General features: G+C 36.8%; 1 protein-coding gene across 1 annotated transcript in view; it reads right to left on the reverse strand.

Annotated features, from left to right (window-relative positions):
* Positions 1-4624: 4624 nt before the first annotated feature.
* The window catches only part of LOC121319814 (coiled-coil domain-containing protein 136-like), a 32084-nt gene continuing 20453 nt past the window's right edge, over positions 4625-16255 (reverse strand). The window contains exons 5-10 of the mRNA XM_041257658.1: positions 14143-14460; positions 11238-11355; positions 10404-10734; positions 9879-10013; positions 7750-7861; positions 4625-6355 (exon numbers count right to left, since the gene is read on the reverse strand). Coding sequence (XP_041113592.1) covers positions 7760-7861; positions 9879-10013; positions 10404-10734; positions 11238-11355; positions 14143-14460 — 1004 coding nt within the window. The 3' untranslated portion in view covers positions 4625-6355; positions 7750-7759. The remainder of the gene's footprint in view (positions 6356-7749; positions 7862-9878; positions 10014-10403; positions 10735-11237; positions 11356-14142; positions 14461-16255) is intronic.

Genomic DNA, 16255 nt, shown 5'->3' on the forward strand with positions numbered 1-16255 from the left:
AATTCCCAACATAAAACCAATGTCACCTTATAATAATTGATTTTGAGTTTAAGTGTTTTAAAAAAAAATATCGAACAGAACGGAATTTCAGTGTACCATTTGTAATTCAGTAATGTGAGAGAATTGGTCAGGGGTCTGAATACTTTTGCAAGGCACTGTATATATAGTAATTCAGCCTACAATGTTGTCAATAAAATTGTAATTGTTTACAAAGAGTGTTTAATCATAGTATATTTTATTATTACTTAAAATACATATTGATGCATGTATCTACATGAAAAATTAAGATATTAGAAAACATCATTTGATTTAGGGGCTTTTAAGTTCTTGTCAAAAATGACATGGGGGGCTCCTGAGTGGCTCTGCTTCGAGTGCAGGATGTGTCCTATAGCCTGGAGATCGGAGGCTTGAATGCAGGCTATGTCTTTGCCGACAATAACCGGGAGTTCCTAGGCGGCAGCGCACAATTAGTCGAGTGCTGCCCGGGTAGGGGGGGGGGCTTAGGTTCCAGGGAAATCCACAGTTTACTGCAGACCAGCGATCCCTGTGACTGACAGGGGGCCTGCAGGTCTGCAGTGGAGCCATTCAGACCTCTGTTGTCCTCCGGAACTATAGGTCTGATGGCTTCACTGTGGATCCGCAGTGCGAAAAAAAAATGATGGATTGGCAGGAGCACGTTTCGGAGGACGTGTGTTTAAGCCTCTGTTTCCCGAGTCGACGGAGGGTTGCATCGGTGAACCAGGATAAAAATAATAATTGGGCATTCCAAATTGGGGAGAAAACCAGATTAAAAAAACATTGGCGACGACTGCATTTTTAAAAATAAAAAATGACATCAAACACAACAGAGAATTAAATTACAGTGAAGAATAGAATGTACACATCCTTATTATGTAAACTGCCCAAGTGGTATTTTTCATTGTCCACTAACTCTTGAAAACATATGTAGTATACTACAATTATGCTTAGTATATCAGCAATATTGTGCTAATGTAATAAGATTACTACATTTTGATAAGGGAAGACTAGGTATTTACGTTTTGTGCAATGCATTAGCTGCTAACCACATTATAATGAAAACAGATTGTATTTCACACAAAAAACAATCCCTCAAGACTTCCCCAGCCCTCCGCACCAGATTTCTAAGTATAACCAAGAAAGTAAACATCATTAGTAATAAAGGCTGTTTAAGTAATAGTCACTGGTTCTGTACGTCAGTTATAATTTAACAATATGCGGCCTGTCTTTCACAGCGCAAGCCACAGACTACAGCTGACTGAATTACTTCAGACATAAATGGCAACATAATTTGCCAAAGTCTTACCCCAGCTCCTGCACAGTATTTCAAATGAAGTCCTTCAGTATGTGCCCTATGAGCTTTCAGCACAATAATGGGCTTTTTCATATTTAATTACAATATGCCTAAAGAGCATGCAGGTACTAAAAGTAAGCCTTGCTGTGACACGCTTAGAAAGTAAATCTAAAGGAATTTCAGAATTCCTCAAAAGATAGGCAGTCCATACTCTCCTTCTGCAACCCCATTCAAAGTTTCAAAGACACAATAAAAGAGGAATTTCAAAACGGATTCAGAGACCAATTAGCCTAGATGGGCCCACAATAATAATACAATCTAAACAGCGTAACATTTACAAGTATCCAGATGCAGTGTGTTCTCATACTTGTGCAAAGTACATTTTATTATCACCAATGGGTGGTGCATTATTTTACATGTGTCTTTTTACTTCTTTTCTAATCTAGATGAAATTCGGAAGACAACACATGTACACTATCACAAATCTGAAATGTGGTCTGTAATAAGGGGAGTGTGCAGTTATAGTTTTCTTTGCTTGACTAAACAGAAACAATGCATTGTAAATGATTGAGGATTTTTCTAAATGTACTGTAAGGAACAGATTAGCTATCTGGATTTTACTACACCACTTGCATTATTTTATATATGCTGCACTGCATCATGGAAAGCCAAACTTAAAAAAAATATATTTACAAAAAGTCTTTTTCCTTTCATAAAATTGAAAACCCTCCATGGAACCTGTCTCAGTAAAAGTGATGGGCAGAACTTGCAAGTGCTCCAATATTGAGCAATTCTGCCAGACAGTAACCCTGCCCACTGGCCGGTCCAGTTTCAAAACAACTCCTAGCGCCACTACGGCTTACGCTGGGATACTTATGATAGTAGAGTTCACCAAAACAATATACAGTAATATACATTTTTATCTTCATGTCTTTACACCAAAGCACAGTTTGCACACAACTATTAACAAACCACTTAGGCACATATTTTATAAACCCTTTGAGTTACTAAGTTGATTCTCCTTTTCAAGTAAAGACCGGTAAATCTGTCTTGGTGTCATGTGTGTATAGACTGTTGAACCATTTTGTCACTTCTTAGACGCAGATTTCATTATTGCTTTACAGAACATGGAAAACCTTTTGCATGCCTGTTATCAGAGCGAAAGAAAACTGTGCATGCCTCATAAAAATAGCATAAGCATACATAAAAGTATAATTTAAACAAGGCAGCAATGGGTTTTTGGCACTTCCCTAAGAAAGCTTTATCTCTAGGTATATGAGATACTGTAGTGTCAAACAGTTTTGAAACCAAAAATATTGCTTTAGATAACTGTTATTCCATTTTGACAAAGCTTCAACTCAGGGATCGATAAGTGGCGGCCCACGGGCCAATGGTGGCCCATTTGAGGTTTGGTGGCGGCCCCTTTGGGTTTCTTTATCAATATATTAATTTTTTTTAAAAACACATTAATTAGATCCGCCGCCTTGGCACTTGCACAGCCAGCTTCTAGGTTGTTGCTGCTGGAGTGATTTTCTCACACCGCACGCAGTCTGTCAGTGGTTGTTAGGCAACAGTTCCAAGGCACTCAGCCAGCGTCACGTGGAAGTACGTAATCAAGGCTTATGCAGTAACTGTCGAAGTGCTGAGCCAGCCGAACAACAATGGTGAAGTTGGCCAAATTAAATAAATTGTTTGTTTTAATTTAAGAAAAATGTTGTTTTTTTCCCTTGACCAGAGAAAAATTTACAATTTAATAACTACATGTAATGTTAAATGGAAATAGATTAAACCTGCATTTGCGTGTTACGGCTGCTTTTGGTGGGAATCCACGTCCCTTCAAAATGCTTTTTGCACACTTATTTTTTGTTGGAGTTTTTTTCTTTGAGAAACACAGAAGTAACAGGCAGCTAGTAAATGTAAATGAAACCCATTTAAATGGTTGTTTATCTTTGCTGTTGCACAGACAAGCACTGTTTGAATTCTGCGTGGTTTTACATTGTGAATTCTGTGTGGGTTAAGATTGTTGCCTCTAAAGACGATAGCAGCGGTATAGCAGTAATGTCTTTGTTCAAAGATTTCCATTTTTTTAAATAAATACAGTGTAATTGTACTGTACGCTTTGCCCAACATGTTTCTGTAAGTTTGTTGGTATTGTGTAGGTATTACAACCTGACAACTGAGTTAAAAACTGTTCAGTTTTGTTGGTGGCGGCCCACAAGTCGTTTTGGGCCTCATAGTGGCCCCTGGGTACGTTGAGGTTGCCGACCCCTGCTTTAACGGATGTGTTTTTTAAAAGTCTGTTTTGAGTATAACTTTTTAAACACCAAATGGTTGTAATAATGGAAACTTTGTTACATATATTAAAACAGACTTTTTCTGTGTTAAGGTTTTGTCAATAGGCCCCATAGCTATTAGAATTCCCATGTGCAGGGGTATGAATACAATACTGTGTTTGCTTATTTCACTTCAGTTTTGTCTGCTTTCCAATACTTGGTACGCACCTATTTAGTCAATGCAAAATGATACACCTATAGTTGTCAAACAAATACATAAAGTTTGTGACCTGGTCAATGTAAAACAATAGACATTAATAGTATGCAGTACAGGTTAATGAATGAATCAATCAAATAGAAAGTAATTTAACTTTCTTTGATCTTTTATCATTTTATACTAGTTTTAAACTCATATATTAAAAATTGAAATAACGGTCACACTTTATTTTAAGACACACCTATTAACTAGTAACAACCAGCTAATAAACACGTTTATATACCTATTTATGTTTCTGTTTATTATTAGTTAATATGTAACAGCCCAGCTAAAACATCAGAGCCCTATGGATTATCAAGTCCCAGTCCATCATATATTTGAAATCGGTTAAAATTGTGTCTATAGTAATATGTCTATAGTAATGATTATCAAATTAAATCAAGTTTTCATTAGAAAGTGTCTTAACCATAATGGCATTGCATCACACAACACTTCCTGTTATATTAGTTTATAAAGATCTTAATTTGTTACCCTTAGCTCAAAATGAACAATGTATGTTAACAGTTTATAAACTAAAAAAAGAGGCCATTAAAATAAAGTGTGACCAAAATAGCTGTTTATATGTACGTTTTTTTTGGTCTATAGTGTCTCTTGCAAGTTGTGGCAGGAATAAGTCCAAACTGGTTCATAACAGCTTTGACAATATAATTCTCTTAACAGGGTGATATGTGAGATGCATATGATGTTCTTGGCTAGTAATACTTGTAAAATAGATTATTAATCTGACTTCCTAGTACAAGACAGGTAAAAAAAAAAAAAAAAAAAAAAAAAAAACACCATGAACGCAAAATGTTGAAAACTAATATGCTGAATGTAAATTAATACTATGATTTGCTTCAATTCAAAAGTTACACAGGTTAGTAAGTTAATTGTTGCAAAAGTGGTGCAGAAATATTGTGTAGTGAAACATTACTGTAGCGTGCCATATCTACGGTAAAAAGCTTTACTATCCTCGTAAGACTACTATTTTATAAAAATACAGACCTGGGAGTAGCTCCTGTATATTATTCATAAAACATTGATGGCCTAGGGGCTGAAAGAAAGAGGGGACTTGAAGAGAGAAACCCATGGACCTCTGTCTGGATATTGATAGACCCACACATGGAAAATTGGAACCACAAAATACAGACAGACTATCCAGAAATGTACGACATTTCAGTTCAAGGATAAGTGAAGCTTTAAGTTTTCTGATTATGTTTCAGTCAACAACCAAAGGAAAAAAAAAGGTTTACAGGCATTTTTTTCCAGACTTGCCATTACCTCCAATGGAGTGACATAGTTATTTGCAATAGTCAAGAATTTTGAAGGAAAGGTTTGTGAAAAGAGTAAAGAAAAAGAAGGCCATGATTAAACATTTAAGAAGGCTTATTCCTTTTGTTTGTAGATCCTCAGCAGAGAAATGCATGCAACTGCTCAGTGCATGAAAGGGTATTTCATTCAACGGTGTTCCAAAAAGCCAATGGTAGTTTGAGTATCTGATAGGCAAGTCTCTACGTCAGATGGACAAGCAAAAAGGTTTACAGCCATTGAGAGGCCCACCAATGCAAATAGTGAAAGGAAAGCATGCTTTTAGGTAAATCAAGAAAGGATATTTCAATGAAGCATTGTAAGGAAATAGATGTCAATTTGTTTGATTTTTCGGATTTGTTATACTCTGAAGTAAGTTTTCCTTTGATTTTGCAGCTAGGTTTCTTTCAAGATTGCTTGGACTACAGGTCATGTTTAATCAGCAATTTTGAACATTGTGCTTCTCTTTCTCTGCATGTTGGTTGTTAAAAAAGCTAATAACACCAATCTGTAAGGCGGAATGACCCTTTACATTGTTCCAAATAAATAAATACATCTAAAATTCTGTAGCATATTCAAATGAACTTAGAGTAGTAGAAGTGGAATGTGAGATCTGCAGTCCAAAATGCCTCCTGGCCTCTTTCAATAGCACACTATGTTTAAGATCTTATAAACAGACCCACATATTTGTAATACTGGTTTGACTCTGAACAAGGTATTTGGAAATTAATTCTGGTCCACACTGCAGGGCCAAGCACTAAATTAACAATAACGAAGAATAAACAGAGGGATTTAAAAACTTGCAGGGAGCAGCACTGTTGGCAAATTGCTTCCCCTTCTGGCTTTTCATCTTTCTTGAAATAATGTAGTGAGTATGCATCCAAAAGATATTCTACAGTTTCTTTAATGGTCGTCCAAGGAATAGGAGCTCAAGCAACAGGAGGGGAAATGACAAATCCACAGACTGCTGGCTAGTTGTCAAGCAGAGATGTCGTCAAACCCCAATAATATCTTGGGTGCAAAGCCGAGCGGTAAAGCAGCAGACATAAGCATTGATGTGAGGGAGCGTTGCCCTTGGAAGTGGAGTGCTGCTGAGAGACCCTAGTGAGATCCTCAGGAGAGTGCCCTGGTCAAGCTTGGGAAGATCAGGACAACAGCTGCAGCTACAGCCACCAGCATCAGTGGGCTCCAGTCTCCCATAGGCCCCTGTGAATGCAGGGAAACAGCTGTCACCCACACACAGATACACACTGACACACTGACTGCTGTTTAAACAAGCTGCTGAGCTCCATATGTGCCAGTTTCTCTGATCACTCCTCATCAAGGCCAACCTTTATGATTCTGTCAGGTATTAGTTTCCTTAGCTATTTGTAATTTTTTGCATGTATGATTCAGAATAAGATGTAAAAGTAGTACCCTAACACCCACTTCAAACTGTCCCTTTGTTGTAGTTAATATCAGTAACGTAATGTATACCACATACTTTACTTCATTATATGTTTATAAAAATGTGTTTAGTTCTAAATTATTTCATGTGAACACCTCTTTTTCAGTTGTTTCCTAAGTGCTCCTAATTTAGTTCCTGTTATGTATCGAACTGATTGTTTATTAATAAAAAGGTGGCTTTTGGACTGATAGGTTGTGGGATGCTGGCCAGGACTGACTTAAACATATATTTAAAGTGAGAAGTCTGCAGAATGCTGGCATTAAGTGAGTGAGAGTTTACTCTCAGCTGGGTAGCAATGTGTTACTAATGCACCAAATGAGAACTGTGCCATTTTGCCTTGGCAGGTGATCCCTTTCATAAATTGCAAATGAGTAAAGACTCTGGTGCAAAAAAAAGGGCAGATACTGTGTTACTTCAAACTTCTACAATTTAATTTAGAGGCATGCCATGCTTTGTCTCAGTTGTAAATTATTGATTGTCTCGCTACATGTTCACGATCCAGCAACTGTGGCATTCCTAGTGTAACTGTCAAATGACATTCATGATGTTGTGTCTTATTTGTCATGCATTCCCCATACTTCAAAACAACTTACCTATAGTTAAAAAAAAAAAAAAAACAAGGGTGAAGACATAACCTTCCTTTTTTTAAATTTCTATATGGTATGTTGCTATTGTGGTATGAAAATGTTGGTAGTGTCATGAATGGAATAAAAAACTTGAAATCACAAACATATACTACAAATGAAAAATGCTATTGATTCCTGTCTGTTTTTGTAGTCACACTGTATGCACTATTGACAAGCTACATGAAAATAATATCTTATTATGCTCTTAAATTTCAGGATCCATAATAAGCTCAGTGGTGCCTTGACTACATCATCATTTATATAATTTGTCTTCTGGTTAACATTGTCCCAACATTTATTGTGTATTTCTAAATGTAAATAAAATATAAAGTATTATAACACACACATAATTCACAACTGATGCTATATGTCATCAAATACAGAACAATGAACTTTTTAATTTTATTTGTGTTTAAGGGCCTTCCTAAATTGAACACTAGAATTAACAATCATCAAGCAGCACTTTTCCATAGAACTTTTTAGTTGGACCAGTTGCACTTTTGGAAGAGAAATAAATATATCGGTACCTTTTCACCTCTAGAATGAAGACTCCGCCCACCAGCACCAAAGTAGGGCCACTATAACAATCATTCCTATTAGGGGGATGGACAGAACAGGTGGCTCAGGGGTAGAAGAGTTCTGAGGAAAAACAAGGGCAGTGCAATGTGAGGATGAAACAGAGGGTGGAATAAAAAAAAGGAGGCAAAAAAGAGAAGAAGGAAGGAAAGGAAGAAAGAATGATCAAATAGATAACACGATAAAAAGAAAGACAGAATTCACATGAATTAGATATAAAATAATAAACACAATACATAATGGCATAGGCACAAGAAAGACATGGTAAACACAATGACCGGGAAAGGGAAAGAAAGAAATAGAACGTGATTATAATCCAAGCCAGACAGGGTTTCTCACAATGAGTTAACCCCCTCACTGCAGTTCACATGTATGGAAGCAAACTGCATTGACACTGTTTGTGATCACAAGCAAGTTTTGATTCAGTGAAGGGGTTAATCACAGGGATAACAACAGCTATGATAGACACATGGATGGTATGAGACACAAAGGTCTGACATTTAACATTTACTGAACCTTTCTTAGGTACAGGTCTATTTGACATGTGCATCCACTGCCATTGTTACCTTGCATCTCAGATTCCCAAGAAACCACAAAGTTAATTAAGTTTTATTGCTTTGAATTTAATCGTGGCTCATCACTCTGAATTTCTGATTATTGTTGTAACTCTAAAGTGTTCTGTGGTATTTATTTTATTCTTGTCATTGACAATATTATTTGTATTATTAATATTATTATATGCTTGTGTTAATAACCTAAAAATACTGAACAGTTTCAACCAGGGCACTGCAGACGGATCAGAACACGAAGAAAACTGGAAAGCTGCAGTAGTAATACACGGTGGTATTGTACAGTCAACAGCATCTTTATAGAATGTAAAATGTTTGTAGTTATAGCAAATGAGAAATCAAATGGTATGAATGGATATTCCTTAAGTGATTGTTATACATCATAATAGTAATAACATTTGACTAAGGGTATTACTATAATCAGCAATACAGCATAATCTTTACACTACCTTTCTGAAAAACACATTTCTATCAACCACTTTTCTTACAACTATTTTATCATGGAGGTCACTATGGAAACTGTTACTACCACAAGTGCTATGAACACTTTAAATTCCAACACACACACACACACACACACACACACACACACACACACACACACACACACACACACACACACACACATATATATATATATATATATATATATGTATATATATAAACCCCAATGAACGAATCTAGATTTTCAAGTAACAATCCAGTACACCAGACAAAACAGCTGGAAGATTATCCACTGTTATACAAAAAAAACATTACATTTATACAAACACTACACAACACAACATGAGGAAGGATAAGCCAAGCTTTAAGCGGACATAAGCCATACAGTCATGGAATTCAGCAAGCTGCATGTCATATGGCATAATTATAGGTAGATTTTAGTAAACATCGTGTATGGTACATTGTTATTTTTTAACAACAAAATACAGAATACAGAAAGGTGGAAAGCTGTTTAAAAAATTCTTTGCACATTTTCATTAAAGACAAACCCTAAATATCTACAGACTAGCTCCAATATAGCTGCCAATGTAAAATTAACTACGCTTTTTATACCCTTGTGTTTTTTTTCTGTAAAGCAAATAATTGGTTGAATTAACCAGTATCATTTTATCATGAATAACTATGACAGTAATGCTAAATATTTCTATAGAAACAATAGATATATAGCTACACAGATGTCCGTTGCAGACAAAACTTAAATATTGCACTTATGATATTCATTATATATCAGTGAGGTGGAAGCTTTAGTGTATGGAATACATGAACATTGTAAATTGAAATTATATATATATAATTAAACACACATATATAATTTAAGTGTGTGTGTGTGTGTGTGTGTGTGTGTGTGTGTGTGTGTGTGTGTGTGTGTATATATATATATATATATATATATATATATATATATATATATATATATATATATATATATATATACACATACACACACACCATACACACACTTTTATATTAGGCCAAGCCAGGTAAGACACCTCTAGTCACGCCCTCACCTTTGCATTCTTCTCTGTGAGTTGCTGCATCTCCTCCCGGCACTTCTGAAGCTCCCTCTCCAGCTCAGCCCTTTCTTTCTGGCTGGTGCTGTAAAGGCCCTGCAGCTCCCTCAGTTCACCCAGCAGCCCTGCACACTGCACCAGAACAGGCATGTAGGATTAGAACTACATGTCTCACAATTTAACAGTCTATAACTGTTGGGGGCCTCAGAACACTCTATAGGTACACATGGGAAAGAATGTCGCATATTTAGATTTGGCTTCACATTAGACATCAGTAATATCAGTAAAAAAAAAAAAAAAAAAAAAAAAAGAATAATTGAAAAGTGCACAGTACTGTTATATAAAAAAAATATTAATAATTTATATACTGATACTGTATAAATTGAACTTCTGTTCTGCTCTCTGGAACTTTTCCATGACAGCAACTGGACCACTAATTACTGGGATTTCTTAAATCTGTTTTCCTGCTGTTGCTCTGTACTGTTGTAGAAATACATCAATACGTACTTTAGAAGCATATACCTCATGCTGCACACAAAGAGCTTTCTCTTCAGCTTGCTTCAGTTGTTGTCGAAGAGAGGCAACTTCTGAAAAGCCTGATGAGAAACTTCCCCCATTTAAGCCACCTGTTGGTGTCATTGGTTTTCCATCAAACGATATATTCTTCTGAACAGATGCATCTACTAGCCTACAGTTTGAGGTCGACTCTGCTAAAGTCATGTAACTCCCGGTCCTGCCGACCTCATACCCCTCTTCTTCTGTTCCACCACTTAAATCTTTCTTTCCAGTGGAAGGCTTTTCACCTTCACTGCACAGAGTGCCCTCCTTTAGTGCTAGATACAGGTCATTAGTGCTGTGGGGGAACAAAAGTTATAGGATTTGAGTCATTTTGGAAAAGTGGCGCAAAGGATTTGAGACACAGTTGGGCCCTATTCACATGCTGCATAAGAAGATTCGGCATGGATCAGTATGTAATAATAACGTATTGTAGCGTGCGCAGGGAAGGCAGCAGCAGGGCTGGTAGGTGAAGTAATCACACACAAAGACATAAGCCCGATACACACTCCTTGCAATGGAGCCAGCTCTTTTGTACAGCGGTATCGGCGCTATGCTTTAGTGCGAGTCTGGGGTTTGCGCCCGCTCTCCGAACATGTGTGGATTGCTTCACCCTGTATGATGCGCCTGCCTGTGTTACCTGAGATCGCAACAGTATGTAATAATATGCATAATACCATATCCACAATGACAGCCTGACATATAAAAGTCCATCTCTCATAAAAGATGTTATCTTTTGCTGGAGTATGGAGTATCAACTATACATCTTTGTAGGTAAATGTGTGACTACTCAGCTCCTACCTCTCCCTGTTTTGTGACAAGTGCTGCAGTTTCCTCAGAAGCTGTTTGTTGTCCTCCTTCAAAGACTGAGACTCTTCCTTCAGGCTCCGACACTCATCCCGCAGCGTCCGCACTTCACCTGAAGAGATTCCACACAACAAATCGGCCTGTTATCTCGCAATAGGCTTTATGGCATGCATTGCATACAATAGGAATCAATGAGCGTTAACAATTTCCAAAGTGATAAATATTTAAACATGCAAACTGGATGCCAGTGTTAACATCTCCTTCAAAAAGCCCAATAAATAAATTAATATTATACCTAATTAGATGAACTCAGGAGGCCTTATTTTGTCTTCAGTTATTGATTATTACTGGCTTTAAAACAGACTATTTATGCATTTACTAATTTATTTAAAAAATAGTGCATATTTGCACCGACGCCCTCTCTCACAGCTACATGGCATACAGAAAATCTGGCAAAACACTGACTAACTTGGAAAGAATTACTGTAGTAAAACTAAAGCGAACCGCTGCAATGTTTTATTACTGTCATAACTCATTTTCCCATTCCTTTCAGTAAACATAGTTCCAGACCAAAATATTTCTATATTAGGTTGGACAGTTAATGCTAAGCATACAGTAATAGGGAATTCAAATAAGAGGTAGTATATCCAGTAGCACCAAGGTAGTACTATCTATAACGGTATAAAAGGTGCTACTGTAGTATTGAAAATTATGTTGAGAAATTCTACCTGTGTGAAACTGTGGCTTCTGCAATAACATTACACAAAATCAAAGACAGTACAGACAGGTATACATCAAGCAACATATAATTTGTCATCCCTTTGCACAGATTACACTCTGAGACAATAAGTAAGCACTGGAAATCATGTTAGTGCACAAATGCATTTCAAAACTACTGTACAGATCCAGCATATTCTAGACTAGAGTCAGGGCTACTGAAGTTAACAACAGGGTTTTAGATCATTGCGTCACACTCAGTTCTCCAGCTTTTATTTGGTCTTGGTTGGTTTTCATCATGCAGATGAATGAATTTCAAAGGAAAACAGAGGTATGGAAACGGGCCAGTTTCTTTTTTTTCCTCTATAAGTTGTTTAATTGACCATAATCCAAATGTATGTTTGTACTTAGTGTCTTAGCTACAAAAGAAAAAAAAGACAGGGATCAGTTACTATACTCATTTCTAGTCATTCTTTTGTAGACTTTCTATAGAATGTAACCAAACCTATTGGTGAATTTTTAAAAGGACATCAATGAGTTATAATGAATTAGAAGTACTTCCATGCAACTTTGAAAACAAAAACAGAGGACTAACTGTGCTGAACCAGAAAATGTAAATATATATATATATATATATCTTTATTTTTATTTCATAGTGGACCACCATCACAAATCATTTTACAGAGTTAGGCTATGAACTGTGCAATAGGACATTGATTTAATGGAGCACAAGGAAGTTAAGTGACAGTGAGTCAGTCAGTGGCAGAGGTGGGATTTGAACATGACCTTCTAGTTACAAGCCCTAGACTTTAACCACTGGACCACACTGCCTGCCTGTAAAGGCCATCACACAAACAGCTACAGTATTATCACTGACTAAAATGACCAGTTTACATTAAACAGAACTAAACAGCGCCACCTAATGATCTTGTTTGTTACAGTTTAGGTATCATGCCATGTCATGTTTTTCGCGATTTACGATTATACTGTAAATTTACAGTATAATCGTAAATCTCGAAAAACTACTCACTTCTAAATATTTTGTAGTCATTTTTGTATTACTTTAGTATAAATACATGTTAATTTGGATTCATATGTTGTTTTTTTCTGACTTTATGTGAACGAAAAGACACAAATTCGCCCGTTTTCTCATTGGAAATAGTGATATTTTGAAATTTACCTGTCCTGGTCACAAAAGCAAAGTTTGTGGGGAATAATAGCCATTTTCTATACTTTTGAGGCATAAGCAATTAGGAAATAACACTTACTACCCAGGAACAAAAATTGTGTTACATAGTGTTATGGACACAAGGGGATGGGAAATCACATTAATCAGAATTTGAGAAAAGATTAGTTTGGTGGCTGTGGGAGAATTATAGTACATTAACATTCTGACATGTTATTTATTTTTTTTTTCTCACAAAAAGTTTTTGCTTATTGCATTTGGCCTGAGAGAGCCTTAACCTTGTGCAACAGAATAGGTGCTCCCTACAAAATGAGAATCACTATGTGTTTACCATTCAATACAAGTAACCTGTGGCAATGCTGAGAAAGTTTGCATTGCATTGATATTAGTTTATATGTATTTGTTTAAGCATTATATTTTGTATACAGTATGTAAGTACAAACTGTTATATCAGGGGTGGCCAAAGTTGGCTCTTCTAGTCTTGGTCTTTATTCCCTTTTCCAAATTTTTTAACTGAACAAGTTAAACCTCCATACAGACCCTGACCTAGTCAATTATATCATTTTACTTGTTAAACCTGGTAAAATGGACCACCGGGACCATAATTGGACACCCCTGTGTTAGAACCTCCTATAGAATTATATGTTTATAGATTTTGGTTAGTTTCAGTCGGTATTTTACATTTGTATGTAATTTAAGAGCTGTGGGACACGTACTGGTAGTAGGATGTGAAGATTAGAATTTACATAAAACAAGAGGAGTATAGTTCACTTAAAATGGTGGTCTTGACTTGACTGAACGAGGATTCTACTGTAGTTTATTTTTTCCCCCAAATAATTCAATCTAAAAGCCAAGTGCACTTGCGTTCAGTTGCAACCAAGCAGTTTAGCAAAGTGTGGCAGTGACTAAGGTCTCTTTATGCATAGGAAATGAAAAAAAAGAGCCAGCCTGCTGGGGATGCCGGCGCTTGAAGTGCAATGTGCAATATCTGCTCACCTTGTAGCGGTTCCCCCTCCTCTCTGTCGTGGGCACTGCCCTGGCTCTTCATGCGGATCTCGGCCCTCAGGCTGGTGATCTCCAGCTCGTACTCCTGCCTGGTGGCGTGCAGTCTCTGCAGCTCGGCGCGCAGGCGGCACAGCTCCTCCTGCAGGCTGGCGATGTCATTCTCCCGCTCTGCCGCCGTCTCCTCTGCTGCCTGCTGCAGCACCAGCACCTCCTCCTGCGCCATCCGCAGCTCCTCCTGCGCCTCGGACAGCTCGCTCTCCTTCTCCTCCTCCAGGCTGTCTATCTCTTCCTGCACTGACCGCAGCTGGGCTGAGCAAAGACAGGGAGGAAGAACATTCTAGAGCCCCCACTTATATGACATACTTTAAAATGAGAATGAAATGTTTACAGGTTGCCCTTAACGTGCCAGGTGACTTGAGTTTTACAGGCAGTCCTGTTCAGTAACAGACATATAATCTTTACAATAGAACAAGAATCCTGTGTATAAGCACACTGGTTATATCAAGCGTGACCGATTGGCGATGGGTTAAATTCCTTGTAAACGAGTTAACGCTACAGAATACTCAAATGCAGGGATAAAAATAAAATACCTAAAAATTCTGTAATTATTTTCTAAACGTACATTATACATTCTCAGAATACATCAGTATAATAGGACGAGAGGTTAAAGCTCCTACATACACCCCCCACTACATCAGTTTTGCCAAATGACTTTCCAAGCAATTGTTGGAATCACCTGTACTAAATACAATGTACTATGTTTGCACCTTGGTGAATGACGGAACAAGACAATTCTAATATATAATAATCCTAACAGCTTCTAATTCAGATGTAAATACATAAGAGCAAACAATGCATTTCAAATAGTATTCATATGAATTAAACTAAATTCATGATACACTCATTTATCATGAACAGACAGGTCAGCAGTGCTACATAATAACTGTCACACGCCATTGTAAACTCTCAAGGTAGGAACTGATGGAGATGTTCCTTGTTGTCATAATACTGTACACAAGGGTTTGGAAGGGTTAAGTAGAGATGATCTAGGTTGTGTCACAACAACATGCTGGTGAAACCATCATTCAGTTGGTCAGCTGTTTAAATGTGAGGAAGCTATTTTTAAACAAGGATAATGGTACTCAGCCAATAAAAAAGATTAATATCTACTTTGCCAAGGCCTGGCTGCCTGAAAACGGTGCTCTTGCAGACATTTTGAAAAGCCTGCTGCACAACTGCTCAGACTGGCTGTAAATTATTTATGTCTTTCATCTTACAGGGAGGGACTGCCACCTGCCATGGTATGCAGTGCAATATGGAACAGATGCAATAACAGTTACAGCTGGTGGTTATACAGGATGGTGAAACACTAACGTATGTTAAAATAACCTGCAGAATGTAAACCACTTAAGACAGAATGGAAAAACCGGATCTGAATGACACTCTTCTCAGTTTCGAGGGATAACTGTACAGCTGCTGAACTTGGATTTGATTTATTTTATTATTTTATCTTTTAGTTTTACCTTTTAAGATTTAAAACATTTCACAAACAAACAAATCATTGAATACGCAGGAATCAGTGAGATTTGTGTTTCAACATACCCTTGAATCAATTTTAATTATGGCTTTTACCAAAAAACACAAACTAACTATGAAAAAGTATTAATTATTTTATCCTAACACTACAAAAAATCTGTTATCTTTCTCACAGTAGTTGGTTTTGTTATTTGGAACTTTTTAAAAGCTACTATAATGTTAGCGCTGTCGTAATTTCTAAAAAAATATATCCTAAAATACAAATAATCTGATTTGCTGATCTTAATTTTAACAACACATCTATTGATATGTTAATGTTTTATTCTATAAAAACCTAATACAAACAAAGGTAATTAGTGAAATCACAGCCATTAATCATGAATTCAGTGAGTTTCTAATCCATTTCCTACATGGGCGATGGTTGACATATCACCAAAAAAATTATGTGCATTCTTTCCTAATCTTATCCTGTTTGCATAGCAATTGTGCCAACCTTGTCAACAAACATAGATATGTCTATGTAAAACACAGGATGGTTTAATGGGATCCATTTGGCTCTTCTAGTATA

Source organism: Polyodon spathula, chromosome 8, assembly GCF_017654505.1.
Source record: "Polyodon spathula isolate WHYD16114869_AA chromosome 8, ASM1765450v1, whole genome shotgun sequence".
In the NCBI taxonomy this organism is placed as follows: Eukaryota; Metazoa; Chordata; class Actinopteri; order Acipenseriformes; family Polyodontidae; genus Polyodon; species Polyodon spathula.